Source organism: Phodopus roborovskii, unplaced genomic scaffold (assembly GCF_943737965.1).
Source record: "Phodopus roborovskii unplaced genomic scaffold, PHOROB, whole genome shotgun sequence".
Lineage (NCBI taxonomy): Eukaryota > Metazoa > Chordata > Mammalia > Rodentia > Cricetidae > Phodopus > Phodopus roborovskii.
This window is the reverse complement of record NW_026126469.1, coordinates 6386333-6402507: the sequence shown is the minus strand read 5'-3', so window position 1 is coordinate 6402507 and position 16175 is coordinate 6386333. Positions and strand designations below refer to the sequence as shown.

At 39.2% G+C, this 16175-nt stretch overlaps 1 protein-coding gene across 6 annotated transcripts in view; it reads right to left on the bottom strand.

Moving 5' to 3' along the window:
- Yeats2 (YEATS domain containing 2) overlaps nt 1-16175 on the bottom strand; it is a 98436-nt gene that overhangs the window by 69241 nt on the left and 13020 nt on the right. For 3 of the 6 annotated variants that reach the window (XM_051191134.1, XM_051191136.1, XM_051191135.1), the window contains exons 2-7: nt 15722-15840; nt 13303-13400; nt 12475-12567; nt 6190-6435; nt 4160-4275; nt 1068-1229 (exon numbers count right to left, since the gene is read on the bottom strand). In XM_051191134.1, the coding sequence (XP_051047091.1) occupies nt 1068-1229; nt 4160-4275; nt 6190-6435; nt 12475-12567; nt 13303-13400; nt 15722-15821 (815 nt within the window). In that variant the 5' untranslated portion in view covers nt 15822-15840. The remainder of the gene's footprint in view (nt 1-1067; nt 1230-4159; nt 4276-6189; nt 6436-12474; nt 12568-13302; nt 13401-15721; nt 15841-16175) is intronic. The other 3 variants (XM_051191137.1, XM_051191138.1, XM_051191139.1) reach the window with 2 other exon arrangements.

The window sequence follows — 16175 nt, the reverse complement described above, 5'->3', positions numbered from 1 at the left end:
AATGTATGAGAAAAGAAAAAAAAAATTTAAAGGTTCTACTTATGTAAAAAGCAGTATCAGTAAAACAGGTTCTAAAGGTGGATTTCAAAGAGGTGGTTAACAGATAACCAAAACAAAGGGGGGGGGGCAGGCTATGTAGGACTGCAACAGGACTGAGGTATTTAGGGTTTTTGGTTTTTGAAGACAGTTTCTCAGTATAGCCCTGGCCATCCTGGAACTCACTCTGTAGATTAGGCTGGCCTTGAACACAGAGATTGCCTGCCTCTGCCTCTAAGTGCTGGAATCAAAGGTGAGCACCACCACCTAGCTCTAGACTGAGGTGTTTTTAAGGAAAGAGGAAAGATGGTCCAGAAACCACAGATATGAAAAGGAAGACACTCCTTCCGAGATCCAACACACAAAGAGTGAGAGAGAATGTGTGTGTGTGTGTGTGTGTGTGTGTGTGTGAGAGAGAGAGAGAGAGAGAGAGAGAGACAGAGAAAGAAACACAACTATTATTTGCCACTCTAAGGAATTCAGTAGGGTCACGTTTTGGGAGTTAGGAATGAATAGAATGTTCTGTACCACACAGGGATTTTACCGACAATAAACCACAACGTGATAGTGAGGGTGTTTAGGAGATGCTAATATCATATAAAGATGTACAGAATGCATCTAAATAACTATCTAATAATGCATCTAAATAATTTCACATCTCTACATACAACCATTCCATCTCCCTGAAGTAAATGTACTAGGTAATCTATGTACAGAAGAAATATCACTGGGATTACATCTGAGATAGTAAAATTATGAGGAGCTTTAAACATTTCTGTAATGTTAAACTGCTGTATTTAATTATCAACATTTTATATGCACCAGTACTTCAAGGGTAACAGAGCACAGTGACAATATGACAAAGGTAACAGGTCCAGGTAGTGAAACACTGCAGAGGAAACCACAGTAAAGCTACTTAATGACCAAGAGCAGGTAGGTACTGAGCAAGTTATTAACAGTACAAACATTTCTACAGCATGTTACAAAGTTAATTACTTCTCTTGAATTCAGTATATCTTAGGCATGCTCACCTAACTTCAACAAGGTCGTTGGGTTTATAGCTCGGATGAAGGAAAAACCAAACTTTCTTGACAAAGTGATTAATGCTGGGTTCTCTACGGGACCCTCGGACATACACCATCCACTTATGGGTTGACTGGTCATTTTCTTCCCGCTTATCTGGAGGTATATACCTGGAGAAGAAGGAGACAGATCAATTTCCTTCTTCAAAAGTCTAATCACCTGTGCTGGTGAGATGGCTCAGTGGGTGAAGGCAATTGCTACAAAATTCTGATGATCTGAATTTGATCCTAAGATCCCTTAAGAAGCTGCCCCGACCTCCACATATGTGCCATGGTATGCAAGGTCACACATACACAAATGATGCACACATACACAGTAATAATAATAATAATAATAATATAAAAACAACCTTAAAATTAATAATTGGGGCTAGAGTAATGGCTCAGCAATTAAGATCACTGATCTTCCAGAGGATCCAGGTTTGATTCCCAGCACCCACAAAGTAGCTCACAGCTGTCTGTTCTGAGCCTCTTCTGACATCTGTGGGCACTAGGCGCACACATGTGGTACACATACATACACAAAGGCAAAAACACACACACATTTTAAAAATAAAAATTCTTAACAACTACTACAATGAGGATTAAAACAAGATTAAAATCCCAGTAATAAGTAACTGAGTCTTGGTCAGTTACCGAGACCTGACTAGTCTTGGTCTTTACATTTTCTAAAATCCTCCCTCGGCCCTCATACCCACTTAATTCCCTTAATGATTATCAGTCCCAAATTAAAACAGATAAATCACACTTGTTTTGTTTTTTGATGTTTCTTTGGGGTGCTGGTGGTTCTATTTGTTTGAAGAAGGCTTGGCATCCCACTGACATTCCCACACACTCTAAAAGTGTGAGCCACCAACACCTGGCTCACTCTTCCTTTTTTAAAGGATGTTTTCAAAGCTGTGCGTGGTGGTGTATGACTTCAGTTTCAGTATTGGGGAGGTTGAGGTGGGTGATCTCTATGAGTTCCTGGCTGGCCAGTGCTAGACAGTGAGACCAAACTATACACAAACTTTCTACATTTTAGAAATTTAGTCAGTGTCACTACAATAAAACAAAAACTGACTTAAAATGTATTTGTGTCAGGCTGGAGAGATGGCTCAGCAGTTATGAGCACTGACTGCTCTTCAAGAGAACCCCAGTTCAATACCCAGCATGCACAAGTCTGTAAACTCCAAGACCTGACACCCTCACATGGACATATGTGCAGATAAAACACCAAGGCACATAAAATAAAAAAAAATTTTTTATATGTTTTGTCAGGTTGGGGAGATGAGTTAGTGGTTAAGAGTACTGGCTGCTCTGCCAGAGGTCCTGAGTTCAATTCACAGCATCCACATGGTGGCTCACAACCATCTGTAATGAAATCTGGTGCCCTATTCTGGCATGCAGGCATACATGCAGGCAGAACACAGTATTCATAATAAATAAATCTTTAAAAAAAAATATTTATGTCGTAGTAGTCATCAGGCAGCCGGAAATAAGACCTTTCTACTTGATGATGAACACCAGTGACTATTTACAATTCAAATCTCATTGGTTAACCTTTCAGAGTCACAAAAATCTTATTTTTTTTTTTTTCTGTGTGTTTGCTTGTTTAGTTCTGAGATGGGAGTCTCACTATGTAATGAGAACTAGCCTTGAACTCACAGGAGTGTGAGCATTGGAATTTGGAGGGAAAAAAAATGCTATCTATTATACTTAATTTACTCAATGTTTAAATTTTATTATTTTATGTGTATGGGTGTTTTGTCTGCATATGTGTCTGCGTGTTCCTTCAGGGGAAAGGAGAAAATGCTATATCCCCTAGAACTAGTTACAAATAGTTGTGAATGGCCATGTAGAGATCTGGGCATTAAACCTAAGTCCTCTGGAAGAGCATTCAGTGTTCTTAACCATTGACTCGTCTCTTTAGCACCCTAATCCATTCATTTCACTAAAGAAATAAGTAAGTAGGTTTTCAGAAAAAGAATTTGGTTTCAACCTTTGGCAGGGACAATGCAGATAAATATGAAATGTTGAGATTTTAAAGCAGAAGAAAATGTCTTGGGATAGAAGGCAGTGGTGAAACCTTACTACTTCACTGGCTCCCAGATAACAGCAGTGCACAAGCAAATCTCAGAGTTCTAGCACAGCCTGGTCTACACAGTGAATTCTAGGCCAGTGAGACCCTGTCTTAAAAAGAAAAGCAAATAAGATATAAAAACAAATACCTAAACAATACTTTTACAACTTTCACAAGAAGGTGTCAGAAGCAACTGGACATGGTGATGTGTGGTTTGGACATGAGCTATTCAGGAAGCTAGCAGAAGACTGAGCTTGAGGCCAGTTTGGCAAAACAGTGAGACACTGGCTGAAAAATTATTGGGGGTGAGAGTTGGCTCACCAGGTTGGTTCCCAGGACCCATATGAAGGTCCAGTTTTGGGGATCTGACATCTTTTTCTGGCCTCAGCGGCCACCAGGAATTCATGTGGAACATATACACACAGGGAATTCATACTCATAAAATAAAAATAAGTAAAGCTAGCCGGGCATTGGTGCCACACATCTTTAGCCCTAGCACTCGAGAGGTAGAGGCAGGCAGGTCTCTGAGTTCAAAGTCAGCCTGGTCTACAGATCAAGTTCCAGGGCAAGCTTCAAAGCAAAGAAGAGAAACCCTGTCTTAAAAAAACAAAACAAAACAAAACAAAAAAAAAAAAAAAGGAAAGCTAAGTGTAGAAAGTATGTTATCCTGTTTCTTTAGTGACATTCAAGAAAAAACACCTTATTTATCCTAATAATCATGGATATCATCGAAGGCATAACATCACTAGATCAGGGAAACCATTAAGATGAAAACTCAGTTCTATTTCTGATTTTGCTGACTAAGGCACAAGATTACCCTAAGAATGTCTCTGGATTATCATTTATTTTTAAAACAAGAGCCTGAAACAAAGAATTCCCAAGCCTTCCTCTCACTGTGATACCACAGTAAAGAAGTGGTGAGGGCAAAGTATTAATGTTTAAGTTAGTTACTGACAGGAGACATCGCACATATACTCACTTGGACACATTGCCTACGACTATAGTTTTCTTTACAAAAAGCCGAGAAGTCTCATCCCCTGTGAGGTCAGCGTTCCGTAGTTCCCTTTTGTGGGAGCCACTAACACTAGAAGTGTCCTGAAAGAAATGACAATCAACATCTGTATTCACTTAAATAACATTCAGTAGGATACTGACATAATGAAAGGTATGAATAAAACAATGTGGGGCCCACTATGTAGCTCTCATCTGCTCTCCTAGTGCTAAGAATATGGACACTGGCCACTACACCTGGCAGTGTGGTTGTTTTGGAATTTTGTCTGTTAAATTTATGTTTTACTTCATGAATGTTTTTGCTCCCATATGTGTTTATTTGTCAGGTGTGTACTTTGTATCCTTGGAGGCTACAAGAGGGTGTAGAATTCCTGGTAACTAGAGTTATGATGGTTGTGAGCTGCATGTGGATGCCAGGAACCAAACTCAGGTCCTCAGGAAAAGCAGCCAGTACTCTAACGTACTGAGCCATCATCTCTCCAGCCTGCTTTTCTTTCATTAAGAAAAAGAATACAGTGAGTCTAGGAATGCAGCTTGGTCGGTAGGATGCTTCTCTGGCTTGTACCAAGCTTTGGGGTCTGTCTCCAGCACCATATAAACCAGGCATGGGGCACATGCTTGTAATCCCAGCACTTAAAAGATAGAGATAAGAGAAGGAATGCTGGCCAAACACAAGTAAATACAAATGTGAAGAATTCTGATTAGGAGGCATCAAACTATGGGTTAAATTAGATAATGCCTGTTTTACTTTTTTCAATGATGAACAAATGAATTTATAATAAAACCCATTTTAATGAAAAATAAATCAGATATTGATAACTGAATACACAGAAAAAGACTAGAAGTTCCCTCTACCACAGAAGAGGTGGCTGTGAAGTCACTGGCCTAACTTGATAGTGATGCTATACATAAACACAAAATAACCATGTACAGAATAGCTTCTATCTAGGCACTCATACTATCATAGGTAGGCACACTGGCCATGCCTGTGATTCCAGCACTATGAAGCAGAGTTAGGAGGATGGCTTCAAGTTCCAGAACAGCCTGGTCTATATCATCTGTGCCTGGCCAGCCAAGGCCTCACAGCAAACCCCTGTCAAGAACTGTGTATTTTGTTTTTTGTTCTGTCACACTGCAACAGCTACTACTTAGACCTCCAACCCTGAAGGGTTCTTTTCCTTCTGTATGACTGACATCCAATAGCTCTGCTGCACTCTGGAGTGCTATGCTCAAGAGTCAGAATATCAAAATCTACACAGACACACCAGTTGTGATAACCACTCAGCTGGGCACGATGCTTCACACCTATAACCCAGTTTGAAACCAGCCTGCCTATAGTACAAAATGCCCCCAAAAGGACTCAGTATCTTAGTAAGGCCTATACAATGGTTCAATCCTGTTATTTCACCACTTGGGAGCTGAGGCAAGAGGTGCCTCAAGTTTTAGACCAGCCTGCCCCAGGCCAGGCTACAGACAGAGACCTCATCTCAAAGGATCAAAGACTTGTTTCTGTGGTGATATATTGTTTATGATCTAATAAAGCCACTGAAGATCAGAGAAACAAGAGAGCCCTTATCAAGGCTGGAAGGGGGATCCTGTCCTCAATGTGGCTGAGACCAATTGCCAGAATACAAGACCCTGCTCCTACTTACATATCTCTCTAGTGCTGAGATTAAAGGCATGAGCTCTGTTTCTATTTTAGAGTAATTCACTCTTATGTAGCCCTGAGTCCTGGGATTAAGTGTGTGACACCATTGCCCAGCTTCTATAGCTAACTAGTGTGGCTGGCTTTGCATTCTGATCTTCAGGGGCTTTATTAGATCATAATCAATAATATAATCACCACATGTTTCTCTTCTGAAAAAACAAACCAACCAACCAACAACAAGAACAACCAAAACCCATGTGCTAGAGTCCTGGGAAACAATGAGAAATACACTCAGTGACAGTAGGGCCTTCCTCCCCTGGAGCCCAGCCCACTCCCATCCAGCACTCTACCCGGCCCGGATTCCGGTTGGATCTCTGCTCCATGGCACTTGACAGTTTTTCCTCCACATCCATGTTGCTGTTATTGTCTTTGTCAGACAGGAAGTCATTGTGCTGAGATAATGAGTCACTTTCAGAATGATTGGCAGATGGTGTTTCTGATCTCTGAATGGTAGGAGATGATGACCTTGAAGGTGATTCCAAAAATTTTTTGATAGCAGGGTGATTGAAAGCCATTGTATCAAATGTCTTTAGTCCCTAGACAAATGAGAGGCAAACTTAATCAAATCCACCAAAACTGGTGAAAAACTGAACTCCTAAAAACTCAATTATGTTAAGATCATGTTAACAATTCTTCAAAAAATTCTCTGAAACCAGGCAGGAGAGATGGCTCAGTCATTATGGGCTAAGCTCACAACCACAAACAAACAGACAGACAGATAAGTAAGTAGATAAAGATTCCATATCCATAAATTCTTATAACTAGCCTGCATCAACTAAACAAAAACTACAGTAACAAATAATAACCAAAAATTTCTAACATCAAAAGCCAAAAGTGAGCCAGGTGTTACCGTGGCACATACCCGTGAATCCATCACTAAGGGGGCTGAGGCAGGAAAATCTGAAGTTTTGGACCACGCTGGACTATATGACAAGAAAACATTTGAAAGATTAAAATAACAGGTTTAATGTAGCTCAGCCGATGTAGTCTAGCATACACAGAGCCAATACCACAGAAATGCAGTTATGGTAGAATATGCCTGTAATCCTGGCATCTAGAAAGTAAAAGCAACATCAGGAGTTCAAGATATGTGCCATTATCCCAGCGAGATTTCATTGAAAAAATTTGAGCAGAGTCATACTTTTTCAATACTTTTCATCACAGTGCTTGGGAGGCAGAGGCAGGCAGATCTTTGTGAGTTCAAGGCCAGCCTGGTTTACAGAGTTCCAGGACAGCCAAAGCTACACAGAGAAACCCTGTCTTGAAAATTAAAAAAAAAAAAATAATAATAATAATAATAAAGAAATTTTTAAAAATTTAGTACACAGAGCCACACTGTGGCTTATATCTATAATCCCAAGAACTTTGGGATCTAGAAGGGTAGAACATCTCCTTGAGTTCAAGGTCAGCCTGGTTTATATAGTAAGACTCTAGCTCAAATAAAAAGTGATACCACACAAGAATAAAAAACAATAGTATCAGAAGCTTTAATATCAGCAACATATAATGTTTTCCCTCAGGCTACTACAGAGGCCTAAGTTCAGTTTACTTTAAAATGTCAGCAGCTCACAACTTCAGCTAATCTCAGGCAGCTCACACCTCTATAGGAAGGCAAGATAGACCAGCAAGATAGGAGGATTCTAGGATATGTAGTAGAGGAGATTCAAGATGTAGAGGCTTGAGAGAACCCCTCCATCCAGTAAATAAGACCATGTGGAAACACTTAGCTTAATAGGAATGGGTTAATATTTAAGACAGAGCTAGCCAATAAGAAACACTAGTAACAGGCCAACAGCTTTATATCTATACAGTGTCTCTGTGTGTTACTTGGGGCTGATGCATCAGTGGGACCAGGCTGGCGGGGAAAACTGATTGTAACAAATGGCGCCTACAATGTGGGTATTAAGAACTTCCACTTAAAACTTAACATAAACTTAAGAAAGGATTTTAAAAACAGAATAACAGAGACAAACAAGTCTTGGCAGCAGCATTTTTCTTGGTTAGGCTGTTTTGCTAGAGACAAGCAGAGATTTGTGAAGCTCCTTTAAGGGAGGTTTCCTGACTCAGCATAAACGTCAAACCCTGCTAACAACTTAATGGTGTGCATGAGAGCTGGCAATGGCAGGGACCACATCGCTAAGCCAGCAGCATGCTGCTTGACAGCGGTTGAGCACAGCTCTCACTGCTGGCGGTAAACATACCCCCTCCCTAGCATCTTGAATAGATGATGGCTAAAACAGCTGTGGCTTTCATTTTAGCAATGTTGTTTAGTAGATAAAAGACTTGTGGCCAGAAAAAGATAAAGATTTACAGTAAAGACAGATTCAGATAAAGGAAAAACCTCTAAAAGTTTACAGTGTGTTTTAAAATAAAAGTAGGCTTGGGAGAGAAAAAGAAACAGGATAAAGCAGTTTAAAAAAAAAAATAGAGAGTAGCTGGGTGCACACGCCTTTAACTCCAGCACTTGGAAGACAGGGGCAAGCAGATCTCTGGTGAAATGAGTAAATTCCAGGGCAGCCAAAGTTACACAGAGAAACTGTCTCAATAAATAAAAAAATAGAAGTAAAAGAAACAGAGTAATAAAAAAGCCACGAAAAAATGGGAAATACACAGTCTGGATACTGTATGCTATTGTGTTGTCTTTGAATTGCTCAATTGCTAAAGAAGGAACAACAATTGCTACAATACACTTGTTCATCAATGCTGCTGAATTAATCCAATTTATATATTTTAAAATTGCTTTGACTTCAAAATTTAAGTCTAAGGACAGGTTACTGGGGAACAGAATTTCTACTTTTGTTTCCATGGAAAATGAAAAGCTATGGACTCCTTCCAGACTAACATGGTTTGATCAAGCAAGATCCCCCCTGAAGCAGTGTCCTAGGTGATCCAACATTCAAAACAGCTGGGACAAGGCAGCCTTGCAGCAGCCAGCATATCTTCTTAGGATCCCCAAGACAGCACCCCCCACCAGCAGGAAGCAGTTTGGAAAGAATGACACCCAAATTCCCAAATATTGTTTATAAATGTTTGTTTTCATTTAAATAGGTTTGGTTATAAATGGTTAATGATCACAACCAATCTCTTTTTAAAGGTAAAGAAGGGGATTATGGTATAGAAATGAATACTTTGTTTTGGAATGGATTTTCATTTATTGATACAAATTTAAGGTCAATTTTGTGATATGTATATTTCTCCTCTTGTTTAGGTATTGTGTTTATATAGCCCATTTAAAAATGTAATGTATAATTTAGTTCAGATTATAGTTACCTATGATAGTCAAAACTTATAGATACGTTAGTTAGGTTTTCTAGATATACAGAGATATATTTCAAATGGATAGGCATTCTTCAAACCTCTCAAAGATCTATAGAATATGGCATTTAAAATGGTTTAGGATTTTTCTTAACAGTGAGGCACAACTGCTCCTGGCAACATCACCACCTGTGTCAGAAAGAAAGATGGACATCGAAGAAACTCATTAGGGAGTTTACTTTCAACATGGCAAGACTAACCATTTGGGCAAGATACTGCTCTTGTCTAGACTTATGCTGGACATGCAGGACCCACAGAAAAGTGATTGCTCAAACAAGATGGACATTGCTACAGGGTTCCTGCTTCATGGATGAGTCTGCCAGACAGTTTGTAGGACACAGAGAAAAGTGACTGACTGCCAATACAGGTGGTCAGTTTAAAGTTTCTTGCTTTGCTGAGGAGCCTGCCAGACATATTGTGGCCTATAGGCTGAAGACAGATTACAGAAGAACTTCAGGTGACTGACCAGGTAGCAAGATGTGTCTGTCAATTCTAGAGTTTTTATATTATCCTTCTGTGGTCTTCGATGGAGTTCAAGACAGATAGTTATGGTTATAGTTTTCTTAGTTAGGATTAAAGGTAAGTTACATATAAGACTTTAGACTCACAAAGATAGGATAGATGATGGAAGATATTCTTTAAATCTTGCTAAATGTTAATGGACTAAATATTGTTAACTATAGTTCTTATTTGATAACTTTTGTTATATATTTTACTATGTTAAAGTTAAAACCCTTTTTATTTAGACAGAAAAGAGGAGATGATGGGAGATGTCATTCTGTAAATATGTTTCTCTTATTGGTTAATGAATAAAGCACTGTTGGCAAATAGAAAGGCAATATAGGAGGGACTAGGAGACAAGGAGGATTCTGGGAGATGTAATAGAGGAGAGTCAAGATGTAGGGACTTGAGAGGTGGGAGGTCTGGACCCTCTCTTTGATAAGACCACATGGAAACACTTAGATTAATAGAAATGGGTTAATATTTAAGACAGAGCTAGCCAAAAAGAAACAGGCCAACAGCTTTATATCAAATACAGTGTCTCTGTGTGTTATTTGGGGCTGATGCGGCTGTGGGACCAGGCTGGTGGGAAAAAGTGCTTGAAATATCTCTACTACTCGCTGGGCATGGTTACTGTACCTATAGTCCCAGTACTTGGGAGGCAGGAAGATTGCAATTCTTAAACCAGCATGAGCTTAATATGGCAAGATTTCAACCCAACACTCACAAACAAACACAACACAGTTACACAGTGACTAATCAAAACAAAAACCCTGTATTACTAAAAAAACAAAACAAAACAACCGGTCTGGTGAGAATAGTGGTCTGGTGAGAATAGTGTTCTGGTGAGAACAGTGTTCAGGGCTAAAGAGATAGCTCAGAAGTTAAGAGTACTGGCTGCTCTTTCAGAGGTCCTGAGTTCAATTTCCAGCAACCACATGGTGGCTCACAAGATCTGGTATCTTCTTCTGGCAGGCATACATGCAGACGGAACATTGTATACAAAATAAATAGACACATCTTTTAAAAAGAAAAATGATTAATTCAATTACAGGGCTTTTCGGAGCTGTAAATATATTCTCCAAACTTTTAAGATAATGAAATGACCAACTAAAAAACAGAGTGTGAATGCTTGTTTTTTTGTGTGTGTGTTTTTTTTTTTGTTTGTTTGTTGGTTTGTTTTTGTTTTTTGTTTTTTTGTTTTTTTTACTTTTAAAGATTTATTTATTTATTTTGTATGAGTGTTTTGCCTGCGTGAATGCATTATGTATCATGTGAACAACTGATTTCTGCATAGGAAAAAACAGGGTGTTGGATCCCTTAAAGTGAAGTTACTGACAGCTGCAAGCCACTATGAAAACACTGGGAATTGAACCCAATAGGAACCAACTGAACCACCTATCCGGCCAAGCCCTTAGTAAATTTTAATCAGAACATCAGAAGATAAAATCTGTCTATTTCTAGACTATCAAACTTTAGAATCTAACTGCTAATGGTAAATCAACAAACACTAGCCAGTCTTTCAAGCCAAGTAGCTATCACTGTGAGCCAATACTAAGCTATTTAGGCAACGACATCAGGATTTGTGCTGGACTGGATAGTACAACTTCCACAAATTCATACCCACCCACAATTTGTGGCTTTATACAGGAATAGCCTAAGGGGTTGTGGGTATTGCTGAACTGTAGATTATATACCTATTATATGTGAGACTCTGGGGTCTATCACAGGCACAAGCATGCACAGAGAATAGGGATGTTAAAAAAAGAGGGTCTTTGTACACGTAAATCAATTTAAAATGAAGTCCTACTAGATTGAAGTCAGGCCTAACCAGGACTAATATTCTTAATGGAACCTTAGACACTGGAAAATCCAGGAAAGACACCTAAGGTATAATGTTTTATTTGACCACCCCCCAGCCCCCAACAGGGTTTTTCTGCACAGGCTGGCCTCTGACTCAAGGATTCTCCTGCTCTGCTTCCTGTGTGCTGGGATTAAAGGCATGCACCACTACTGCCCAGCGTATTTGGACATTTATCTTATTGATCTTTTGCTTATACTTTAAGGTCTCCAATTTTTTATTTGTATTGTGTGTGTATGTGTGTTTCACTGGCATTCTGGACTTAATACACAGGGGGACAAAAGGAATAAAAATGTTTTATAGTTAGCATTGAAATGCTATGTTATGTCTAGAACTTACTTTTAAGTGTTTTAGAAGAAAAAAAATAGAATTTTAAAATTGATGAATCTAGATGGTATGCATATTTATTTACCTTTTTCTTATACTGAAAACTATCACAAAGTGGCAAATGCCAGGTGGCAGTGGTGCATTCCTTTAATCCCAGTGCTCAGGAGGCAGAACAGGCAGAACTGTGAATTTGAAGCCAGCCAGGTCTATAAAGTGAGTTCCAATATAGCCAGAGCGACACAGAGGAAACACTTTCTTGAAAAAACAAAACAACAAACACAAAAAAGAAGTGATATTTGGAAAAACAAGGCAAGCTGAGTAAGGCAAAGCAAAAAAGGAAGAGCTAGGGTGAGTTGCAGTGAGGTCTTCCTCTCAGATCTGAATGCCTAGTATAACACTAGCAATCAGCAGGGAAAGGACAGGACCATGGTTAACACACTGTCTGATGATCTATGTTGCTCAGAAAGCCAGGTAGGCTTATTAAATTACAAAGGTCAATGTAAGAAAAGTCTCAATGGCAGGGAATCCACATTGGCCTGATGTCCTCCGCTGGAATATGAGTAACACTCACCTCAGAAACCTTCAGAAGACCAGCAGAAGCATAATAGTTTGCTACAATACAGGCTCGGAGCTTGTCCATCATCCTCCTGGCTTCAATTAGTCGCTAAAAGCAAATGAGAGTTTAAATGTGGTTTAAATATGACAAATAATGACTACTTAAAGTCCACAGAATAAATGCAAACAATCAAAGCAAGAACTCAGCTTCTTGAATCATTTCAACAGATAAATAACTACTTTCACCTAACTGAACTGACAAAGATAAGGTTTGGAGATGCAGTTCAGTGACTGAGTACAAGTCCTAGGTTCTATGCTTCTATCCCAGAGCACAGTGGGGTGTGGGGGTCAGTGTGTGTGCTTTCCTGGGTCAGTGTGTGTGCTTTCCTGGATCAGTCTTAAAATATGACAGAGAAAACAAAGAGACAAAAACAGCAATATACACAGTGTGTGTGCATAATTATTAATATTTTTATTAAGAATAAAATGCTTAGAACAATATCAAAAAGAATTGAGAGATGGAAATGCAAGTAGAACTTTTTATCTTTTCTCCAATTCCATTTGTTGTTTGTTTGTTTGTTTACTCTGAGATGAAGACTCATGTATCCCAGGCTGACTTCAAACTCACTATGGTCCTCCTGTCTCTCTCTAGCCTTGGCTATCCTGGAACTTCTATGGACAACAAGTTGTCCTACAACTCAGAGATCCATCTGCTTCTGCCTCCAGAGTGCCAGGATTAAAGATGTGTGCCATCATGCCCAGCGCTGGAAAAGTTTTTGAAACTTCATCAAACATATTCTTTTCCCTCCATGAATTTAGTGTTTTCAACTTAACATTATCGTACCTGGTCAATGACGTCAATCTCATGTTCCTTATTCTTCATTTCAAGAGCAAACTGCTCCTTGATAATGGTCTCAATTTTCTGCACAGCTGCATCTCGAGCTACATAAAGAATAAAAGGCACACCAAATTAATCAGCTATTTTGATTTAAATCAGCAGCCAAAGAAACAGAAACTACTCTGGGTTCATGGAACAATATCCTTAGCAAACACACAGAAGTCACAGCTGTATAATCTGTTCTTAAATGTTCTGAAAAGTATGTTCTTTCTCATCTGCATGAAACCATGTGGGATGGGGAAGGAGGTAAGCCAATAACAAAATACCATGTGACAGGTCTTTAATATAGTTAATAAAAGAGATACTTTTATTTGTTGTTCGTGTGTGTGCTCTCCTCTCCCCTTTCCTCCCCCTGACCTCCCTCTCTCTACACGCCTGTGGAGGCCAGAAGAGGGTATCAGATACACAGGAGCTAGACTTATAGGAGATGGTGAGTTGTCCAGTAAGTGCTGGGAACAGAAGAGCAGCAAATGCTCTTAACTACTGAACCATCGACAGCCTCCAATACACACAACTTTAAAAACAGATAAATCATAAGTCAAAATGTTAATACAATTGATGATTTGCTTTACAACAGATTACATGATAAAACTGAACCTTAAACCCCCTTTAGCAGCTACCAGCAGGGTTAGACTAGATCAGCGCTTTTCCAAAATCCCCATGATTCACATATGAGCCTTATACTATTACATATAGTTTCAAAGTCCATGTGCTCAAAGCTTGGTCCCCAGCTGGCAGTGCTATTAGGAGGTCTTAGGAAGTCTAGGTGTGGCCTAACTGGAGGAAGCCCGTGCCTTGAAGAACACATTCTACCCTAAGCTCCTGTAGCTCCCTCTTTCTCTTTCAGCTTCTGGACTACTGTATGGTGAATAGTCTCCACTACTACAAGAATGATGTCATGATACCCCTGCCTCACATCAGATCCAGAGCAATGGAGTTAGCCAGCCTTGGACTGAAACCTCTAAAAGCATGAGTCAAGAGAAACCCCTCTTCCTTTGACATTTGACACACAAGAAACAATTAATACTTTAAAGTAATATCTTATCCTACTTAAGCAACAGTATCCAAGAAATAACCTGGCAAAGCTATTCTTATTTTTATATACATGAAAATAATATGAAAATATTAAAAACCTTCTTAGATATATCACCTACAATCACCTCACATGGTTGTTCCATGTAACAGAGACATCAAAAATTTTGATCTGATTTATATATTTTAAAAGATTTATTTTATTTTTATAAATGTACTTACGTTTTTTTATATATATATATTTTTAGATTTATTATATATCCAGCATTCTGCCTGCAGGTATGCCTATAGGCTAAAAGAGGCACCAGATCTCATTACAGATGGTTGTGAGCCACCATGTAATTGCTGGGAATTGAACTCAAGACATCTGGAAGAGCAGCCAGTGCTCTTAACCACTGAGCAATCTATCCAGCCCAATTTATTTTATTTCTAATTATGTGTGTGAGTGTAGGTGCCGATGAAGGACAAAGAGGGCATCAACTTTACTGAGCTGGAGTTAAAACTGTTGTGAACCATCTAACATGGATGCTGAAATCAAGCAAGAGCTTGGAGTAGTGAAGAGCCCTGACTACTTTTGCAGGGGACCTGGGCTTGATTATTAGCACCCACATGACAGCTAACAATCTCCATCTCCTGTAATTCCAGTTTCAGGGGGTTCAATACCCTCTTTTGGTCTATTCAAGGCAATGTATGTGCACAGTACATAGACATGCATGCAGGCAAAACAAGAAAAAAGCAGGGGGATGGGTGGGGTGGTGGCACACACCTTTAATCCAAGGACTTAGGAGGCAGAGGCAGGCAGATCTCTGAGTTCCAGGAGAGCCAGGGCTACACAAAACCTTGTCTCAAATATAAATATGTGTGTGTATATGTGTATATCTTAAGGTCAAGTTTAGTGGTTCACACTTTTAATCCCAGTACTAGAGAGGCAGAAACAGGTCAATCTCTGTGAATGGCCAGCCTGGTCTAGATAGTGCTTTCCAGAACAACCAGAGCTATATTAATAGAGATCTTGTCTCAAAAAGCAAAAGGGAAATTTCTTAAAACCAAGAGAGGTATGCATTCTTTACCACTGAGCATCTCCAGATGGCAAAGCTCTGAATTTAAGTTATGTATAACAACAGCTAAGACTTACAGCTTGCTTTACTTCTGGACTACTTGATATCTCCTGCTGGATCCCCTCCCTTGTACGGTGCACTGCACAGAGCACTAGGCTAACCCTTTAGGTACCCTTCAGCTTATGTATAACCACAACAGGTATTCACATATTCTGTAAATCCTGCACATAGGCAAATGTTAGCGAAGTTGAGTCTCAAAGCAACTCAATGTCTACCTGAACTCTCAATCGCTTTATGCCGCTTATTTGGAAGGGCCACAGACAAATCCTCATAATCAGGGTCGGTTTCTTTAATTGTTCGCTTGATTCCAGACATGGCGACATTCAATTCTTCACTGTGAAGCAATAACAAACACATTAATAGCACTATGAAATACTGCCATGCATAAATGTTTATACATTTATGTATATACATACACAAAGGTAATAAATAAACATTACAAATACTAGCATTTATAGGCCTGTGCACATGCTGGTTAAATATGCATGGTGGTCTGAAAAGTGTGAATCCAGAAATATTTCAACCTTAGGAATTTTAGATTTTCTGGTAAGGTATGCTCAACTCTTGATGTCTATGTATACTTAGGCAACATTAAGTCTAATACTAAGTTTCAAAAAATATTATCAGCATAGCTATTTGTTTAAAAGCCCAGATTTCCCTATCAAGAGA